The sequence below is a fragment of the Peromyscus leucopus genome, chromosome 2, assembly GCF_004664715.2.
Source record: "Peromyscus leucopus breed LL Stock chromosome 2, UCI_PerLeu_2.1, whole genome shotgun sequence".
Classification (NCBI taxonomy): domain Eukaryota; kingdom Metazoa; phylum Chordata; class Mammalia; order Rodentia; family Cricetidae; genus Peromyscus; species Peromyscus leucopus.
This window is the reverse complement of record NC_051064.1, coordinates 142,486,282-142,506,015: the sequence shown is the minus strand read 5'-3', so window position 1 is coordinate 142,506,015 and position 19,734 is coordinate 142,486,282. Positions and strand designations below refer to the sequence as shown.

Below are 19,734 nucleotides of genomic sequence, written 5' to 3'. Positions count from 1 at the left end.
TTTTATTTTCTCCCATTGACCTAGCAACTTATAGATTCTTAACATTTTCTACTAATCACGTTTAAGACTATAGTTGAGCACATAAGATCCCTCTTCTTAGATATTACCTGAATTTAGCCTTTAGTTAATTCATTTCCCCATTGGTCACTCCCCTTTGGGATTGCAATTGATAATTAACAGTTATTGCCTCCCTATGTGATTCTTATCACCCCTCCGTTTGACCTTGGAAGCCTGGCTTTGCACTGCTAAGGGAATACTGCTTCTAAATGTATATATACCAGGACTCCCAGGGCACTGGGGGATGGAGAAGAGAAAAGAGAATGGAAGAACTAGATGGGTAAGAACTTGAGAGGAACAAACTGAGCTGGGGAAGAACTAGATTGAAGGGCTAGAAGAGAGTACTAGAGGAACAAGATGGAAGATAAGGAAGAGCCAGATGGGGAAGAACAAGATGAGGAAGAACGAGATGAGGAGAGAGAAGGAGATGGGAGAGGAGATGATATGGGAAAGAACAAGATGGATGAGAACCTAGAAGGGGCAGAACTAGATGAAGGAATTAAGATAGAACCTAGAGGGGACCACAGATAAGTGTAGAGAGAAATCAGGCAAGAAATGAGCTAAATATGAGAGCAGAATATAAGCTTGTAACTGACACAGAATAATAAAGTATATGAACTAAGGAGTTTCGTGTACATAGATTCATTTCTTTATATAAAAGATTAATTATCAGCTGGTTGTAGATTCTTCTCGGACCCTGGGAGGGGACTATCGAGGGGCTGGACCCCCATAGTCCCCGATACTCTTCCAGCTCACAGCTTCCTGTAACGCCAAGATCTGACACCCTCACACAGATATACATGCAGGCAAAATGCCAATACACATAAAATAAAAATAAATTAATTAAGAGGAAGATACCTGACGCCAACCTCTTCCCGAACATGCTGCATGCACATTGATACACGTACATGCATGCCAACACACACATACACATTGACACATACATGCACACTGACACACACGTGCACATTGACACACGTACATGCACACACATGAAGACATGAAAAGTAAAAGAAGGCTGCAGTATCAGTTCAGTAGTAGAATGCTTGTCTAGCATGTGTAAGAACCTGGATTCAGTCAGGCAGTGGAGGCAAAGTCAGGCAGATCTCTGAGTTCGAAGTCTACAGAGTGAGTTTCAGGACAGCCAGGGCTACACAGAGAAACTCTGTCTCGAAAAAAACCCAAAACAAAACAAAAATAACCAATAAAACCCCAAACAAACAAACAAAAAATAAACAAGATCCTAGATTCATGGGCTGGAGAGTTGGCTCAGAGGTTAAGAGTGCTGGCTGTTCCTCCAGAGGTCCTGAGTTCAATGCCCAGCAACCACATGGTGGCTCACAACCATCTATAATGAGATAGGGTGCCCTTTTCTGGTGTGTGCAAGCAGAACACTGTACATTAAAAGAAAAAAAGAAAAAGAAAAAGAACCTAGATTCAATCCCCTGTACCAAAAAAAGAAAAACAAAGGAGGTTTTTTAAATACTTAAATGTATTCAGAAGGAAACCAATCACATTCACAAACCTACAAATAATAATTAGAGAAAATCTAGCAAAATAATAATAATAAATGAAGCAGACATGTTGACACATGCCTTTAATCCCAGCACTCTAGAGTCAGGGACAAGTAGATCTGAGTTCAAGGTTAGCCTACTCTACAGAACAAGTTCCAGGACAGCCATGGCTACACAGAGAGAACTGAACAATTTCTATGATGAAAGTTAGAAAATATCAATGAAAGATGTCAAAGAGAAACCCCCAAAGTGGAATATTTCCTATGTCTGTGGAATGGAAGAATTAATTTGTCAAAATATCCATATTACCAAAGTTATACAAATTCAAATTAATTATCTAACAAAATACCAATAACATTTAAATTAATTAATTGAATTTTTATGTGCATTGGTGTTTTGACTGCATGTGTGTCTGTGTGAGGGTGTCAGGTCCCCTGAAAGTGGAGTTACAGACACTTGTGAGCTGCCATGTAGGTGCTGGGAAATGAACCTGGGTCTTCTGGATGAGCAGTCAGTGCTCCTAACTGCGAAGCCATTTCTCCAGCCCTTTATAGACATTTCTTTATAGAACAGAAAAGGATGCTCAGGGATGAAGAGATGGCTCAGGAGTTAAGAGTCCTTACTGTTCTGGAAGGGGATCTGAGTTTGGTTCCCACTGTCCACATCCGGTGTCCCACTGCCTGGACCTCCAGCTCTAAGGGATCTGATGACATCTTTTGGCCTCCAGGTGAACTTGCACTCACAAGTGTACGTACTCACACACACATACACACAGATAAAAATAAAGTAATTCTGTTTGCTTGGTTTTACTTTTGTTTTTGTTGTTTTGAGACAGGAGTCCTCTGCATAGTCGTGGCTGTCCTAGAACTCCCCTCTGTACACCAGGCTGGCCTCAAACTCAAAGATTCGCCTGCCTCTGCCTGCTGAGTGCTGGGACTAAAGGCGTGCACCAACACTGCCTAGCATAAGGGTTTTGTTTTTGTTTTTGTTTTTTTTACAGAAAGGAAGGGGGGAACACTCTCAAATTTGAATGGACCCCTAAAGTCAAAGGAATCCGAGCAGAAAATGAAAAGCTGAGAGCTGGAGATGGCTCAGAGGTTAAATGTAGATGAATTTCTAAACTGTCTTATTAAATAAAAAACACAGAGCCAAATATAGGGGTGAAAACCTTAGAGATCGGGGAAATAGGGAAAGCCACCAACCCTACCTCTCCAGCTCTGCAGCTTCCAAAAAGTGAGCTACTTCCTGTCTAACCTGTGCCTTTTTTGCCTTGCTTTTCTGCCCTCTCATTGGCTCTTAGCCCAGCTACCTCACTTCCTTGTCACTACCTGTCTGTACAGACCTCCAGGTCTCTATGGTTGGTACTGAGATTAAAGGCATGTGTCACACACTTGGCTCTGTTCCCAGTGTGACCTTGAACACAGAGACTTTGCCTGCCAAGTGATCAGGGATTAAGGGTGTGTGCTACCACTGCCTGACTTTTGTGTTTACTTAATGGCTTGCTATTTCCTCTGATCTCCAGGCAAACTTTATTTATTAACATACAAATAAAATATCACCACATTTCATCACAAATAAAATATCACCACAGTTAAGAGCACTGGCTGCTCTTCCAGAGGACCTGAGTTCAATACCCAGAAACCACATGGTGGTTCACAACCATCTATAGTGAGATCTGGTGCCCTCTTCTGGCCCGCAGACATACATGCAGGCAGAACACTGTATACATAATAAATAAAAAGTCTTAGGGGAAAAAAATGAAAAGCTAAGAGGATTATAATACATGATGATTCAAAACTATGGACCCCGAAGCAGCATGATTCTAGAATAAAAACAATCGTATGGACCAGTGGGCCAAATAGAGAATCCAGAAGTGAATTCGTGTACTCATAGCCAAGTGATTTCTGACAAAGGTAATGACAAGATACCCTGAAGAAGGGTATTGCCAATAAATGGTGTCTTCACTTGCAATTGAGACCTCAGAGTTGAAAGGTTCATGGAGAGAAGCTGAGGGTTAGCACCATGTGGCAGGATCAGAGACCTTGAAGAGAAGCCAACTCCAGGACAATGGGACATCTGTCAAGGACGGTGGCTTGAGCCTACAGGACAAACTGTATGTGCTGAGGGTGGCGGAGCTGGAGAGGAGGGGCCCGAGGCCCTTGGAGTCCAGAAGATCAGGAGTCTATGAGACATCAGACACAGAGCAGTGATTTGATTGACTATGCTCTGGTCCTTCCCTCTTGTAGTAAAAAGTATGTAACTTATTTATGATTTTATAGGAGCCCATGACTATTTTATAGAGATCAAACTTTTATTTATTTTTTTTTTTGAGACAGGGTTTCTCTGTGTAGTTTTGGTGCCTGTCCTGGATCTCGCTCTGTAGACCAGGCTGTCCTTGAACTCACAGAGATCCACCTGGTTCCGCCTCCCCAGTGCTGGGATTAAAGGCGTGCGCCACCACCGCCTGGCAAGATCAAACTTTTAAAGTGTTTAAATTTTTGTTTTTCAAAACAGGGTTTCTCTGTGTAACAGTCCTGGCTGTCCTGGAACTCACTTTGGAGACCAGGCTAGCCTTGAACTCACAGAGATCCGCCTGGTTCCACCTCCCCAGTGCTGGGATTAAAGGCATGCGCCACCACCACCTAACAAGCATTTTAATTCTATTATAGGATTCTTAGTTACACCATGTCTTGTTTTGTAACATCAGCATGGGATCCTAGGAATAAACAAGAGAGGGAAGTTTGTGGTTTGGTAGCGCTGTGCTGTGTGTTAATGGACAAGCGGTCAGCTGCAGGGTTAGTTCAAGTCATCTTGATACAAACTGGGGTTATCTGGGGAGAGGGAAATTCAATTGAGAAAACCCCAATCATGCAGGCCAATAGGCAAGTCTTTATGGCATTTTCTTGGTTAATGGTTGATGTGGGATGTCCTGCACATCACAGGCATTGTCGTCCCCCTGGCAGGTGACCCTATATAGAGTTCTATAAAGTGAGCTGAACAAGCCATGAAGAGCAAGCCAGTAAGCAGCCTTCCTTTGGGTTCTTCTTCAGTTCCTGCCTCCAGGTTCCTGCCCTGGCTTCTGTTCACAATGGGCTGTGGTTGGGCTGTGTAAGATAAACACACCCTTTCTTCTCCAAACTGCTTTTGAGTGGGTTCATCACAGCAACACCCCAGCTGCTAAGGAGGCTGAGATGAGAAGATTATTTCAGCGCAGGAGTTTGAATCCAGCTTGGGTAGCAGAAACAATAAAGAAAGAGAGGGAGAGGGAGAGGGAGAGGCAAAAGCCTCCACTCGCACTAGGTTCGTATCCAGCCCGGTCTGCGCCTGCGCGGCTCCTCGGTGACAGGTGCCTCTCTTCCTCCCACTTTTTGCTTATTGGCCCCAGAAGTTGTGCCTGGCACCTTTTAGACCTCATGGAGCCTCCGTTTGCGCCTCCACTTTCCACAGGCGCCTTCCACACTCCCATCGTGGTCAGCAAAGCTCCTGGGACTGTCCTCAGGAGTCGCCTGCATGGGTGCTCATTCCTTTTACCTCAATAGCAGTGTGAGTGACTCGGGGGTGACTGCACAGCATGGTGGGCCTCACCCACATGGTGCACTCAGCCTACAAGGGATTTATTTCTTTTAAATGATATCGATGTGTGTGTGTATGTGTGTGTGTGTGTGTGTGTGTGTGTGTGTGTGTGTGTACCAGGGCACACGTGGATGTTAGAGGCCAACCTGCAGGAGAATTCTTTCCTTACCTGCTGAGTCATTTTGCTGACCTAATCAATTACTTTTATTAATTTTTAAAATTTATAGTGTGTGTGTGTGTGAGTGAGAGAGAGACAGAGGCAGACAGAGAGACAGAGACAGAGACAGAGAGGAGGAGGAGGAGGTGTCAGATCCCCTGGAGCTGGAGTTACAGGCAGCTGTAGGAACCGAATCTGGGTTCTCTGCAAGAGCAACCAACGCTCTTAACCATTTCTCCACACCACTACCACCCACAGGAATTTATTTTAAAAATTCTCTCTCTTAGTGAGTATGCCTGTAACCTGATGCTTAGGAAGCAAAAGCAGGAGAATTTGGAGTTTGAGGCCAGACTGAGCTACATAGTGAGACCCTGTCTCAGAGAGTACTGACCTAGGACGCATGAGGCCTCACGTTCTCTCACCAGCCCCTTAATAAAAATAAAATCAGTCAAAACTTCTTACCTTACTCCAACCTTTTTTTTTTTTAAAGATGGCCTCTTGTTATATTGTTCAAATTGATCTGCAACTCTGGCCTTAAAGAAATGCTCCTGCCTCAGCCTCCCAAGTAGTTGGCATTTCAGGTATATGTCAACGTCCAGATGGCGTCTGTGAACTTGGACAGGAGGCCCCATAGTTCTGCATGCCACTTCTTTCAAACGGGGTAACTGGCCGTCTCCCTGGGTTTTAGAAACTCCGAGTTGTTTTGGGAAGGTCCCAGCTCCCAGGAAGGGAACATCAATGGAGACCTCCCTCCCCTCCCCATGCCCATCCCCTCCCCTGTGCCCCTCTCCTGTGCCCTCCCTCCCCATGCCCATCCCCTCCCCCATGCCCATCCCCTCCCCTGTGCCCATGCCCTCCCCTGTGCCCTCTCCTGTTCCCCCTCCCCCTCCCGCATGCCCATTCTCTCCCCTGTGCCCATCCCCCTCCCCTGTGTCCCTCCCCTGTACCCCCTCCCCCATGCCATCCCCTCCCTGTGCCCATCCCCTCCCCTGTGCCCCTCCCCTGTGTCCCCTCCCCCATGCCCCTCCCCTCCCTGTGCCCTCTCCTGTGCCCCTTCCCCCTCTCCATGCCCCTCCCTCCCTGTGTCCATCTCCCTCCCCTGTGTCCCCTCCCCTGTGCCCATCTCCCTCCCTGTGCCCCTCTCCTGTGCCCTCCCCCTCCCCCGTGCCCCTCCCCTCCCCTGTGCTCCTGCACTTCACCTGCTGCCTCCCGTCCACTCTGCTTTGCCTCTCTTTGTCATCCCCAGCTAAGAGACCAGACCCTGAGGCTCAGCTACAAGGGGTCTCTCCCTCACTGCCCTGCCTGTTCATCAGCTCCACTGCCAGACCCAGACCCCAAGAATCCCCCCCCCAGGGTCCAGCAACACAGATGAGTGCCCCTCTGCCCAGCCCTCCCGTGAGACACCCCTGTACCCTTCCTCACCTCCCAGAAGCCACGTCCTTCGTGCTCTGTTGCCTGGGGTAGTAGTTCTGGTTGGTTTGTCTGGAACATTCTTAGTGGTCACGGTAAACTCGAGCCTGGGACGGGGGAGGGAGGGTGTTGATTGGTGGAAGGCACACCTGTCCAGGTGCCCAGGCGCGGCAAACAAAGAGGCTGTGTTAGAGGAACTCCAGGCAGGACCTCTGCAGGGTGGACGAAGAGGTGAGGAGCGGAGGGTGCTGAGGAAGGCAGGACCTGGACTTGGGTGGGACCTGCCCGGATGGGGACGGGCAGGGAGGGTGCAGACAGGAGCAGCGACAGAAGCTCATCACCCCTTAAGGGTCTCTTTCTGGGTCTGGGGGCTTCCTGCTTCCTGTGGAGCTGAGCTGAGGAACACAAGGCACTGAGGGGTGGGTATGGGGCATTAGAACTGCCCATGGGGACCAAGTGACAGGGTCGCCCCTGAGCAAAATGACTGCTCGGAGCAGCCTAGAGTCCCAGGAAGGTGGCAGCAGGGATCCCCAGCAAGGGAGAGTTTCTGAAAGGGATTAGGATCCTACCCCCATTCCAACTACTTCTGGGCATGGATGGAATTGAGAAGTTCCAGTCCACACATGCGGCATATAGGCACCACCCAGGTACCGGAGGCTTTGTGGAGAAAGCACATGGACACCCTGGAACCCTCCTGATAACTCCTCACTCACCAGCAGCCCCCCTCCCACCCAAGAGCAACCGGCTCTGCCTTCGGCTCAGAAGGCGGAGGACTGGGCGGAGGACTGGGCGAACCTAGATGTGGGACAGAGGCACGCGGTGCCTGTCACCAAACAGTTGTCCACCTGTTACCACAGAACCGATGGAGGAACTGGTGGGGCTGCGCGAAGGGTCCTCCGGGAAGCCGGTGGCCCTGCAAGAGCTGTGGGGTCCATGTCCACGCATCCGCCGAGGCATCAGAGGTGAGAGCTCCGTCACCTCTTCCCACCCCGTCCCCTTCCCCATGAAGTCCCCTTGGGGTGGCCCTGACCCTAGATCCGACATCACTCTCTTCACTTTTGACTGTGCTGAGAACCTGACCATCCTTATTGTTAGGGGCAGAGAAATCAGGGACCCCAGAAAGTGGCAGAGTTCCGGCCCAGGTGCTGATGCCCACAGCCAGAGAGGGCCAGTGTTCTGGCTTCCAGCGTGGCCAAGGGCATGCCTGGGGACCTGAAGTGCAGGTGGGCCCCCAAGCCCTGGGGGCCTCACTAGGTCCTTGCTGCCCTGCCCTTCACGGTTGCGTAGACCCTGATGGGACATCAGTAAGAGGTGTAGTGCCAGGTCCCTTTATTCTCCTCTGCCACCTTGACCAACCTTCTGTAAGGCCCCGGAAGTGGAGGGACAGACCAAAGACACCCACGATATCACTTTACTTTCTACGTATCCTGCTCAGCCCCTTCCACGCGGCAGAGCCCTCCTCTTCACCCCAGACTCCACTCCAGGCCCCTAGCTGGCCCTTCCTGCCCAGAGCCTGGGCAGCCCCCAGGGAAGGGGCTGTGACCCCAGTGTCCTGCCCAGGGGGCCTGGAGTGGCTGAAAAAGCGCCTGTTCCGCATGGGTGAGGACTGGTACTTCCTGATGGCCCTCGGGGTGCTCATGGCTCTCATCAGCTATGCCATGAACTTCGCTATCGGGCGTGTGGTCAGAGGTGAGGCCTCCCCGGTATGCACACCCCCTCAGGGCAATAGGAATCCTGCATTATTAGGCTTGGGATGCCAGCTGGACAGCCAGGGGCAGCGGGGTAGGGCAGGGCTGTGGGTAGCCAGGCCTTGAGCTGGTGCTGGCTTCGTATCTCACTGGCTGTGTGACCCTGGCAAGGTTCCTTCCCCTCTCTGGGCCTCAGCCATTCCTCACGTGCACAATAGGGAAGAGAGCCTGACACTTCTAGGAGCCTTAACTTCTGCCTGCTGTCCCCATCTTTCTCCTCTCCCCCCATGCTGCCTGCTCAGTGGGGTACTCACTTCTGGGCTGCCCTGGTAAGGTGTCACACTGTCTTATCCAAGTCCCCACTAGGCCTCCTTTGGTCTTTCAGGGACCCAGGGTTGGGGAGGGCGCAATGACTGGATTCTGGACAGAGGGGAAACTGAGGCTCAGTCAAGTTACTTAGCTAAAGTCCCACAAGTAGGAAGCTGGAAAAATGAGATATGGACCTAGGGACCAGGTTGCCCTCCCCTGACTGGGTGGCCTTCTGGGCCCTTCCCTGGTCTGTCAGTGGGCACTGTAGTGTCTGTCCCCAGGCCCGGAGAGGCTCTGGGTGGCTCCCTGACAGCTGGGCATCCCCAGCACACAAGTGGCTGTACAGGGAAGTTGGGGACGGCCACCTGCTCCGCTATCTCTCCTGGACTGTGTACCCTGTGGCCCTCCTGTCCTTCTCCTCCGGCTTCTCACAGAGCATCACGCCCTTCTCTGGAGGTGAGTCATGGTCACCTGGCCTCTGGCCAGCCTGCCTTGTCCTGCAGTCCCCATGGGGCCAAATGTTTTCACATCCTGTGAGGCTTCTGAGGAGGGAGGACAGGGAACAGTGACCCCATGTTAGTGCTGAGGACGCAGGCTTGGAAGAGCCAGGCCACCTACCCAAAGTTACTCAGGAGAGGGACAACAGGGGACCAGGAACATCACTGGCTTGGCTTGACCTCTGTAGGCTCCTCTAGGGTAGAAAAAAGTGGTGGTGGTTGGTCACCTGCAGGAACACAGCCCGTGATGTTGAGGCTGGGCTGATGGAGCAGGAGGATCCCCCAAGTGTCGCTGGTGATGCCCGGACAATCCCTGGCTCCCGTCCCTGCTACTGTAGCCTTCAAGGTCCCACTCAGACCCTCGACTGTCTCTCCTGACAGCTGAAGTTACACATCCCGCTCACAGGGTGTGTGAGGTCCTGAGGACAGTGCCAGAGAGTGCTCTGTGCATTGTGGCACTAAGTTTAGTCTGTGCTGGGTATGGGAAGCAGAAGCAGGAGAATGCCTGCCAGTTCCAGGCTATCCTGGGGTGCACAGTGAGACCTTGTTGAGAGAGAGAGAGGCAGGTATACCACCCCCAATGCACCTGATCTTGCTAAGTATGTTTGGGATAGGTTAGTACTTGGATGAGGAGAGAGAGAGAAAGAGAGAGAGAGAGAGAGAGAGAGAGAGAGAGAGAGAGAGAGAGAGAGAGAGAGAACCTTGTCTTTACTTTGCCCCAGGGTCTGGACTCCCAGAGCTTAAGACCATGCTGTCCGGTGTGGTCTTGGAGGATTACCTAGACATCAAGAACTTTGGGGCCAAGGTGGTGGGCCTCTCCTGCACCCTGGCAACAGGCAGTACCATATTCCTAGGCAAAGTGGTAAGAACAAGGAGAGCCATCTGCCTTCCATCTTTTCCTCCATGCCTCTGAAGCACAGCTCAGTCCCCAAGTGTGACAAAATGCATCTCAGCATGGCCCTGGGCTTTGGGGTTCACCTAGAACATGGGTGTGAATGAGGATGACACTTTGTCTTTACGCCAGGCTTGTGGCTCCCATTCCCTGGGGCCTTAAGGAGGAAGAGGAACAATGAGGGGGGGGGGCTCAGCTTCCCCAGGACGTGGACCCTCGGCATTGGTGATGCTTTCTCTCCCGCCCCCTGCAGGGCCCCTTCGTGCACCTGAGTGTGATGATTGCTGCTTACCTGGGCCGTGTGCGCACCAAGACCATCGGGGACTCTGAGGTGAGGTGTGCAAGAAAGAGCCCCTTTGAGACTAGAAGGGGGACGGAGCTGGTTCTGAACGCAGAGTTCTGTGTTCCCCAGAACAAGGCCAAGGAAATTGAAATGCTGGCGGCTGCAGCCGCGGTGGGCGTGGCCACAGTCTTCGCAGCCCCCTTCAGTGGTGAGAGCTCCCGCGCCCCCTCTACCTTGTAGCTCCCTCTGGCCCTGAACTCCCTAGTGGGCCCGGGTGCCACACCCCTCCCCCCACCCCCCCCATCCCCCCATCCCACCCCACCCCAACCCCGCTACAAGCTGGCTCCTGATCTTGGCATGTGCACAGCCATGTGTACACCCACCCCGGTGGGGGGTATCCAGGTCTGTAGACCCCCTTTGAACTCATGTGGGTTTGAAGCCTAGCCCCTACCCTGTGGCCCTGGCCAGTGAGGTCACTACTCTGAGCCTGGTTCTAGGGCTGGGAGGATAGAAATCCTCACAGTCCCACCAGATAGGTGGGGTGGGGACATGTGGGCCTTCTTGGCTTGAGCCAAGGACAAAGGCAATAGAGCCTTTGGCTGTCCAGGCAGCCAGACAGCAGGTCTGGGAGGGTCAGGGAGAATGTGACCCCCACATCCTGCAGCCAGGGGATAGGAGGCCTTCTGAGCTGTGTGTCCCCTAGGTGTCCTGTTCAGCATTGAGGTCATGTCCTCTCACTTCTCCGTCTGGAATTACTGGAGGGGCTTCTTCGCTGCCACCTGCGGGGCCTTCATGTTCCGCCTCCTGGCGGTCTTCAACAGTGAGCAGGGTGAGCCCCGAATGGGGACCTCGTCTCCACCCTTCCTCTTCTGTGACTCCACACCCCATCGTCTTCTCCTTCCCCTCTCCACCCACCCTTCCTTCTCCTTTTTCCTCCTTCTCCACCACCTTGGTTTCTGGAGCATCTGGCCATAAAGTCTAGCCCTGGGTTTGAATGCTTACCTGTACTAAGAAAACTTGAGAGTGGAGAGAGAGAGAGAGAGAGAGAGAGAGAGAGAGAGAGAGAGAGAGAGAGAGAGAGAAACTTGTGTGCATGTGCACACCCATATGTTTGTGAATCAATTTGCTTGTTGTGGTTTTGGGTAACACTGAAGGGATGTTCTCTGAGCAGAATACACACAACAGTCAAAGTTGGAAGATACCGAACAGTTCCTCTTGGCAGAAGGAAGTGTGACAGAACCGGAGACCTCTCGATTCTCCACGAGGTCTTTGAGGGGACACTACAAGGGGCTCCTTTGACCTTGATGTTTTAGCTATCCTGTCCCAAAACTGTTTCTCCTGAGCGCAGTGGATGAATCCTGCTAGATGGACCTGGTCCATTCTTGGTCACCGAATTGTTACCAGGGCATACACATAACGTATGCTCTGTGCCCAAACACTCCCCCACCTCAAGAGAAAATAACATGATAGATACAGAAATGGAAAAATGAGTTGACTTATATTTTTGGTCAAAACTACAGAAGGGCCACAACTCAGGGAGAAGCTGAGACAGGCCTGAGGACACATGCATATGTAGAGAATCGTTCTGATGTGTCAAGAATTCCCACTACCGAGTCTCCCTGTCAGATGCTGAGTTTTCTTGGGGATTTTTTCTTTTCTTTCTTTCTTTTCTTCTTCTTCCTTCTTCTTTCTTCTTCTTCTTTCTTTCTTTCTTTCTTTCTTTCTTTCTTTCTTTCTTTCTTTCTTTCTTTTTTCTTCCTTCCTTCCTTCCTTCCTTCCTTCCTTCCTTCCTTCCTTCCTTCCTTTCTGGTTTTTCAAGACAGAGTTTCTCTGTGTAGCTTTGGAACCTGTCCTGGAATTTGCTCTGTAGACCAGGCTGACCTTGAAGTCAGAGAGACCTAACTGAGATTAAAAACGTGTGTCACCACCACCCAGCCCTTCTTGGGGAATCTTAGTTACTAGACCTCCCTCCTTGCTGGACAGAAGGGGACCGGCAGTGTGGGCTTGGAGAAAGGCTCTAAGCGGGGGAAGCTATGGCTGGCTGAATGGTAAGCTCAGGTTGTCAGGTTCTCAAAGCCGGAGACATTTGATCTCGGGGCGTTGTGCTACCTCCCTCATATGAGGAATTCTGGGAGACATGTTGGGTGGGGAGGAGTGTGACCTCAGACCCCCCCACTCCCACCCTCCCCCAGAGACCATCACCTCCATCTACAAGACCCGTTTCCGAGTGGATGTACCCTTTGACCTGCCTGAAATCTTCTTCTTTGTGGCCCTGGGGTAAGTGGAGTCTCAGGCCCTGACAGCCCAGCTGGGCTCCCCCAGGCATGAACTGGGGCAGCTCTGGATTCACCCTCACTGCCACCTCCAGGGCCATCTGCGGCGTCCTGAGCTGCGCTTACCTGTTCTGTCAGCGGACTTTTCTCCGCTTCATCAAGACAAATCCCTACACCTCCAAACTGCTGGCTACCAGGTGGGTGAAGGCCTGCAGGGGGCGCCCACTCCCAACCCTCCGTAGAAAGCCCCCCCACCCCACCAGAGTTAGTATCTTACCCGTACGTCCCTACGGAACACCTCACTCACAGTGTCCCGTATCCTCACCAGTACCCACCCTGCCAAGTCTCACATCTCTTACCCCACTTGGGAAACCAGTCCCATCATGGAACCCTCCCATCAGTCATGGTCTCCTCTCCTCCCTGAACCTCCTGTCTCCCATCTTGGGGTTCCTTTCCCCCCCCTCCTGACCTCACAAGGTCAATCCCCGCCCTGGCCTGGCTAGTCTGTCCCCCTCTGTCCCAAATCCTCACTCTGCCCTCCCCCTTGCCACACTCCTTCTCGGGGCTCCTCCACTCATTTCTGGAGGGGTCTGTCAGTATCTCTGCCCCTGTCCTCCCCCATAGTTCTTTCCCCATTGTAACCCTGGTATTGTGGGCTTGCCTCTGATAAGGAGCTGCGATGCTCCCCCACATTGGGGGGGTGGGGAGGGGAGGCAAACTGGAACTCCCTTTCTCTCCCAGCAAGCCCTTGTACGCAGCTCTGGCCTCCCTGATCCTGGCCTCCGTCACCTATCCGCCTGGTGTGGGCCGCTTCATGGCTTCCCGGGTAAGGGGCACTGAGCTAGGGGGTGGGTGGTGAGCCCCGTTTGGCATCTCCTCTGTGTACATCATCTCATTCATCCCCCACAACTCTCCAAGGAAGATTGCTATGGGTCATTTTTCAGAGGACGAGGTTGTAGCTCAGCAATGCAGAGCCGTCCTCAGGGTCCCCAGCTGGGAAGGGGTAGAGTAGTTGAGGCTCAGGTGGGTGAGGGGACAGACGGGAACATGCTGACCTGCCACTGTCTCTGTCCCAGCTGTCCATGGCGGAGCATCTGCACTCTCTCTTTGACAACAACTCGTGGGCTTTGATGACCCGGAACTCGTCCCCACCCTGGCCAGTGGAGCCAGACCCCCAGAACCTGTGGCTGGAATGGTACCACCCAAGGTTCACCATCTTTGGGACTCTGGCTTTCTTCCTGGTCATGAAGGTGGGTCCCTTCTGTCTGCAGATCTGGCATAGGATGGGGCTGATTCCACAGCTGGACCCTGGAGCTCTGTCCACTTCCAACCAGGTCCCTGATCTGAGCCTGACTCCTACACAAGGAGTGTAGTTTTGCTCCTACACAAGTCACATCGGCTTTCCCAGCCTCGGATTCCTCTTTTATTTTTAACTCAGTTTCTTTATCTTTGCCATGAAGTAGGGCTGAGGAGATGTCTCTGTTAATAGAGTGTTGGCCTCAAAAGCGAGAGGCCCTGAGGTCCACTCTTGGCGCCCACATGAAAAGGTGGATGTGGTGGCACACCTCTAATCCCAGCACTGGAGAGGTGGGCTCTGGGGGATCCTTAGGGCTTGTTGCTTATCTGCCTAGCCTGATGGATAAGCTCCCGGCCAGTGAGAGACTCTATCTCAAGGGAGATGAGCAGCTTTCTGAGCATGACATCTGAGCTTGTCCTCTGACCTCCACGTATATACACACATACAAATTTGCACACACGTTTTTAAAAAAAGAAGCGATGGGGTAGTTACTCTTTCTTAGCCAAAGGGCAGGCTAAGGGTGAGAAAGTGAATGACTTTGCATGTGCCAAGCACACAGTGGGCACTTTACTAGGGCTTGGACTTGGCCTGTTCGCTGTTGTCTGTAACTCCAGACAGTGCTTCAGGCATCGTTTCCTCTGGGAACTTTCCACGTCCATCTAGTTCCTCCCTTGTTCACTCCTGACCCTATTGCCTGTAACTCCTGCCCTCTGGTCCCTTCTCCCATCCCTGGCACAGTTCTGGATGCTGATTCTGGCCACCACGATACCCATGCCTGCTGGGTACTTCATGCCCATATTCATCATTGGTGAGTCTGAATTCCAGAATTCCAGGGAGATTCAGGGGCATGGGGCATAACCGTGGTTCCCGCACGCCATCTTTCTCCCAGGATGGTACTGAATATGGGTCAGGGTTCGAGGGTCTTGGGGGTCTGGTCAGCCTGACTGCCCCTTCACTCTGAGTCTGTGGCAGGAGCTGCCATCGGGCGCCTCTTAGGAGAGGCCCTGTCTGTCGCCTTCCCAGAGGGCATCGTGGCTGGAGGTGAGGTCAACCCCATCATGCCTGGAGGCTATGCTCTGGCAGGTGAGTGGACCTGGGCTCGGCAAGTAGGAAGACCCCATGGGCTCGAATATGACTGAAGGGGCTGATGTTTGTCTACAGCATGGAGTGAACTATACAATGTGCCTCCCACTCCCCGGGCCCCATGGTTCTCTGAACCTCCCAGCTCTCTCTTAGCTCTGTCTTTCCCCCCATTCCCTACACCCTCTGTACCCCCTTTTCTTGCCATACCTGGCATTTCTAGCAGTTTCCAGTATGTGCCCTCTGGATATTGCTGACACTAGCCATGGTCACGCTGTGCCCACCTTACCACCTGGCTCCTGGCCTGAGTCACCCACCATGGTTCTATCCTGCAGGTGCGGCTGCCTTCTCGGGGGCGGTGACCCACACCATCTCCACGGCGCTGTTGGCCTTTGAGCTGACTGGCCAGATTGTTCATGCTCTGCCCGTGCTGATGGCAGTGCTGGCGGCCAATGCTGTCTCCCAGAACTGTCAGCCCTCTTTCTATGATGGCACCATCATGGCCAAGAAACTGCCATACCTGCCGTGGATTCGTGGCCGCAAGATTGGGTGAGCCTCGGGTTGGCTTATGGGGTGTCCAGGATGGTCTGGGAGTTAAGGGACCTCCCCCCAAAAATCACTTCAGTTGTTCTCAGGCCACTCTCTGGCCACCAATCTCCTCAGAGCCTCATGTGCTTGGAGAGGAAGCCGGGGTTCAGACAAGTGTCTGTCTTGCTTCAGCTCACATGGAGCTTGAACGCTGCTAAGTGAGGCTTCTCTCTTGCCTCTCTTGCTCTGCTCTCCAAGCTGGGTGGTCAGGAGCTGGGTTGCAGATGGGGTCTGAGACCCTCCCGCCACCAGACTGCAGCCAGGGTCCCAAAGCAGCAGGCTCAAGGTCCTTTGTGTCCTGGGTCGAGCTCTAAGCTCATGCAAGCTGCCATCTAGCTCCAAACCCGGTACCTCGGCTGTCACGTGGGTGGGACTTTTCTCGTGTTCTCGAAGACTAAAATTCTCTCAGGTGTGAAAAGCCAACAAAACCAAAAGAAATTCTCTAGGGCAGAATTCTGCTGGGTGATGCAGCCCCCAGTGAAGCTGAGGGTACAGAATGTACCCACCAGGAAGTTGGTCTCCGTGTTTCTTCCCAGTGCAGGGTCCTACATGACACTCACTCTAGGAGCCCTTCAGTCCCTGACATTTTGCATGCAGAAACCAAAAGGATTTGTTGCTTTTCTCCTTGGTACAATGAAATACCTGAGAAAATTAACTTCATGAGGGAAGGCTTTATTCTGGCTCACAGTTCAAGAGTGCAGTTCATCATGGCGGGGGAAGGCATGGCGGCAGGAATGTGAGACAGCTGGTCATATGTCATCCACATCGGGGAAACAGAGAGAGACAGTTGCTGGTGCTTGGCTCACTTTTTCCTTTGTATTAAGTTCAGGACCATTGCTCACGGGATAGTTCTGCCCACGTTTAGGGTAGATCTTCCTACCTCAGCTGACATGGTCTAGAAACTCTTTTGCTGAGGCCTCATGATTCTAGATCTTGTTAGGTTGAAAATAAATATTATCACACTTGGATCCTTCCCAGCAAGGTTCCCTGCCTCTTCCTGAGGACTAGTACTGCCAGGCAGGGTCTGATGCTTGCCTTCCTCTGCCCACAGCTCCTACCCTGTGACTGTGGAACACTTTATGAACTGTAGCCTCACCACACTGGCCAAGGACATGCCCCTGGAGGAGGTAGTCAAGGCTGTGACCTCCACAGATGTGGCTCAGTACCCCTTGGTGGAGACCAGAGGTACTCAGCTGGGATGGGGGAGGGTGCCTGGGAGGATGGGTGGGGATTCCCTCTGAGTGTTAAGGGCAGCGAGGGTAAGCAGGGAATTGGATCTGCCTCTGAATCTAGGCTCTGCCGTGTGACCTGGGAAAAGTCACTTAGCTTCTCTTGTGCTTTGGTTTATTCGTGGATGAAATGGACATAATAACCAGGCTACCTTCTAGGTTTGTGTCATGTTTAGAGATGAGAAGGAGCTGGTAAAGCAGCCTAGGAACGGCTCCCGGGATTCTAGTCAAAGATAATGCAGCCATTCACAGCTGCCAAATAGCCATGTCTAAAATTGAATTTCTGTAGACAGGATGGAAACCCCTCTGTGCCTCTCAGCCTGTGCTTCATCTGTAAATGGGTGATAAGTGTCCTAAGAGGCAGGAAATTCTGTAAATTTCCTCTGAGACATAAGAACACCCAGCATGAGGTTGAAGAGAAAGCACCTTGGTTAAGAGCATCGCTGTTCATGAAGGACCTGACCTTGGTTCCCAGAACTCTCGTGGCAACTTACATTTGTGCTTAACTCTAGTTCTGGGAACACTGGCACCCTCTTCTGGCCTCTGTGGGGACCAGGCACACAGTATACACAGTAGATATATATATATATATACTCATGCACATAAAATAAGTCTTTAAAACAAGCACCCAGCATATTCTTGGCACATAGTAGGTGCTAAGATAATGTGAATTCTGCATTCATAACATGTCCCTCCCTCTGCATTTCCTAGAGTCTCAGACCCTGGTGGGCATTGTAAAAAGGACCGACTTGGTGCAAGCCCTCCAGACTGAGCCAGCTTCCTGGGCTCCAGGCCAACAGGTGGGTCCCCCTGCCAGGTGCGGGGACAGGGTGGGGGTGTGAGCAGGGCTATGAAGGAAGATAGGAGTTTAGAGAGCAGGAGCCTGGGAACTGTAGGCTGGCTCAGGTCTCCATTATCTTCCTCCCATTCCCAGCGCCTTCTCCAGGACATCTTGGCTAGTGGCTGCCCCACACAGCCAGTGACTCTGCAATTGTCCCCAGAGACCTCCCTGTATCAGGTAAGGGAGAGTTAGAAAATGTGGGTGGAGAGGGAGGGCCTGACGGGGGAATTCGGGCTCCACCTCCTCCCGCTGTGCAGTGTTTTACACACACACACACACACACACACACACACACACACACACATACACACACACACACACACACCACTCACGAACGTGCAGGCACACGTGCATACTTCTCACCTGCAGACGTGCACAGCAGCCCCAGCCTGTGAGTTCTCACCACCAGGGTTGCTGAGGCAATGCAGAGGAGACAGGGAAGCGAGAGAGCTTGGGAAACACATGCTTCTGGGTAGAAACAGTGTTAGTAAGAAGCATCCCATGGAGCTGGAGAGATGGCCCAGCTTTAGGAACACCGGCTGCTCTTCAGAGGACACAGGTTCAATTCCCAACAACCACATGGCGGCACACAGCTGTCTATAACTCCAATCCTACTGGATTCAACGCCCTCTTCTGGCCCCTAGGGGCACTGCACTCACGTGGTACGCAGGCATACATGCAGGCAAATACCCATACACATAAAATTATTTTTAAAAAAAAGAAGAAGAAGAAAAAAAAAAGCTGGGCATGGTGGCGCATGCCTTTAATCCCAGCACTTAGGAGGCAGAGGCAGGAGGATCTCTGTGAGTTTGAGGCCAGCCTGGTCTACACAGCAGGTTTGAGACTGCCAGGACTATAGAGAGAGACCCTTTCTGAAAACACAACAAAACATTTTTTTTTTTTTTTTAATTTAAGCATCACACAGGGATCCTAATTTGAGGACCTTCCCCTTCATCCTGTGTGGCAGTTGGTAGATTACCTAGCTTCTCAGAGCAGGCACTTGTGTGGGGGTGGGGAATGAAGCAGCCTAGGGACCTGGCTATGCCCCCAAGTTTTCTGCCTGGGCATGATGCCCTAGAGGCTCAGTAACGGACCAAAGGATTCCTTCTACCTGAAGCCTTGCTTCTTGCATGGAGTCTGGCTACCACCTAGTGGTCAGACTAGACATTGCAGGCTGGACTCTTCTTCCACTCACCTGGAACGGAGAAGGGTGGGGACAGGGCTGTTCCCTGACTCCACCATTTCCTGTCAACTTCCCCTCCAGACACACAGCCTCTTTGAGCTGCTGACCCTTCAGACGCTGTTCGTGACATCACGGGGCAGAGCTGTGGGCTCTGTGTCCTGGGTAGAGGTACTAGGGTCTTGAGGGTGGGCAAAGCAGAGGTGGGGGTGGGGGGCACCAACATGCCCCCTTCAAAGATTGGGAGCTACGCAGAACTCTGATGTACACCGCTCCTTGGGTTACAGTGGCCACTGAACCTGCCACTCTCTGGATTCGGTGTCCCTTATGTCATGGGACAGCTCTGAATCTACAGGCTGGACATTGGGGGTGCTCTCGGTGATGGAGGCCAGAGCTGTCTCCGTCCTTCCTAACCCGCCCTCCTCCCCCTCGATTCCCTTTTCTCTGCTGTAGCTGAAGAAAGCCATTTCCACCTTGATCAACCCACCAGCCCCCAAGTGAGCCAACCTGGGGCTTGGGAAAAGGACCCGGCTGCCTGCTTCCTGAGGCTGCTGCACAAAGCCCCACCCCTCTTCCCTCCCTACCCCGCCCCTCCAGCCCAGCTCAGGCCCTCAGTGCAGCGGGCAGCTCTACCAGCCTGAACAGGGCTCCCCATTCATTATGGCCCACCCTGAGGGGACAAAGGAAAGAAAAAAATCTCACCCTGGTGGATGTGCCTTCTGAGATGATCTATTCCCAGCAGTAACTCCTGAGAAAAATAAAGCTGAGGCCCAGGGCCACTGTTCACCCCTGTTATCCCTCCCTCAAGAGTGCATTTGGCCCCTTGGGTTCTAGTGTTGGCCTAGGTTAAGCTCTTGGGGCATCTG

General features: G+C 52.1%; 1 protein-coding gene across 2 annotated transcripts; it reads left to right on the top strand.

Annotated features, from left to right (window-relative positions):
* The first annotated feature begins 6,845 nt into the window (after window positions 1-6,845).
* On the top strand, window positions 6,846-19,663 carry LOC114700872 (chloride channel protein ClC-Ka). 2 transcript variants are annotated; one of them, XM_037203162.1, is made up of 20 exons: window positions 6,846-6,942; window positions 7,569-7,673; window positions 8,272-8,400; window positions 9,036-9,164; window positions 9,928-10,067; window positions 10,351-10,428; window positions 10,510-10,588; window positions 11,084-11,209; window positions 12,573-12,657; window positions 12,749-12,850; window positions 13,395-13,479; window positions 13,730-13,903; window positions 14,689-14,758; window positions 14,974-15,033; window positions 15,366-15,579; window positions 16,670-16,803; window positions 17,559-17,647; window positions 17,782-17,865; window positions 18,953-19,039; window positions 19,322-19,663. In XM_037203162.1, the coding sequence occupies exons 2-20, from the start codon at window positions 7,574-7,576 to the stop codon at window positions 19,367-19,369; spliced, it is 2,013 nt and encodes a 670-aa protein (XP_037059057.1). In that variant the 5' UTR covers window positions 6,846-6,942; window positions 7,569-7,573; the 3' UTR covers window positions 19,370-19,663. The 2 variants fall into 2 exon arrangements, with proteins under 2 accessions (XP_037059057.1, XP_028736523.1); XM_028880690.2 differs by having other exon boundaries at window positions 14,923-15,033.
* The last annotated feature ends 71 nt before the right edge of the window (window positions 19,664-19,734 follow it).

Coding starts and splice junctions, on each gene's coding strand:
- LOC114700872 (XM_028880690.2), top strand. CDS start 7,574: ATGGAGGAACTGGTGGGGCTGCGCGAAGGGTCCTCCGGGAAGCCGGTG. Junction 14,759..14,922: donor CATGCCCATATTCATCATTG/GTGAGTCTGAAT, acceptor AGTCTGTGGCAG/GAGCTGCCATCGGGCGCCTC. Junction 16,804..17,558: donor CCCCTTGGTGGAGACCAGAG/GTACTCAGCTGG, acceptor TGCATTTCCTAG/AGTCTCAGACCCTGGTGGGC.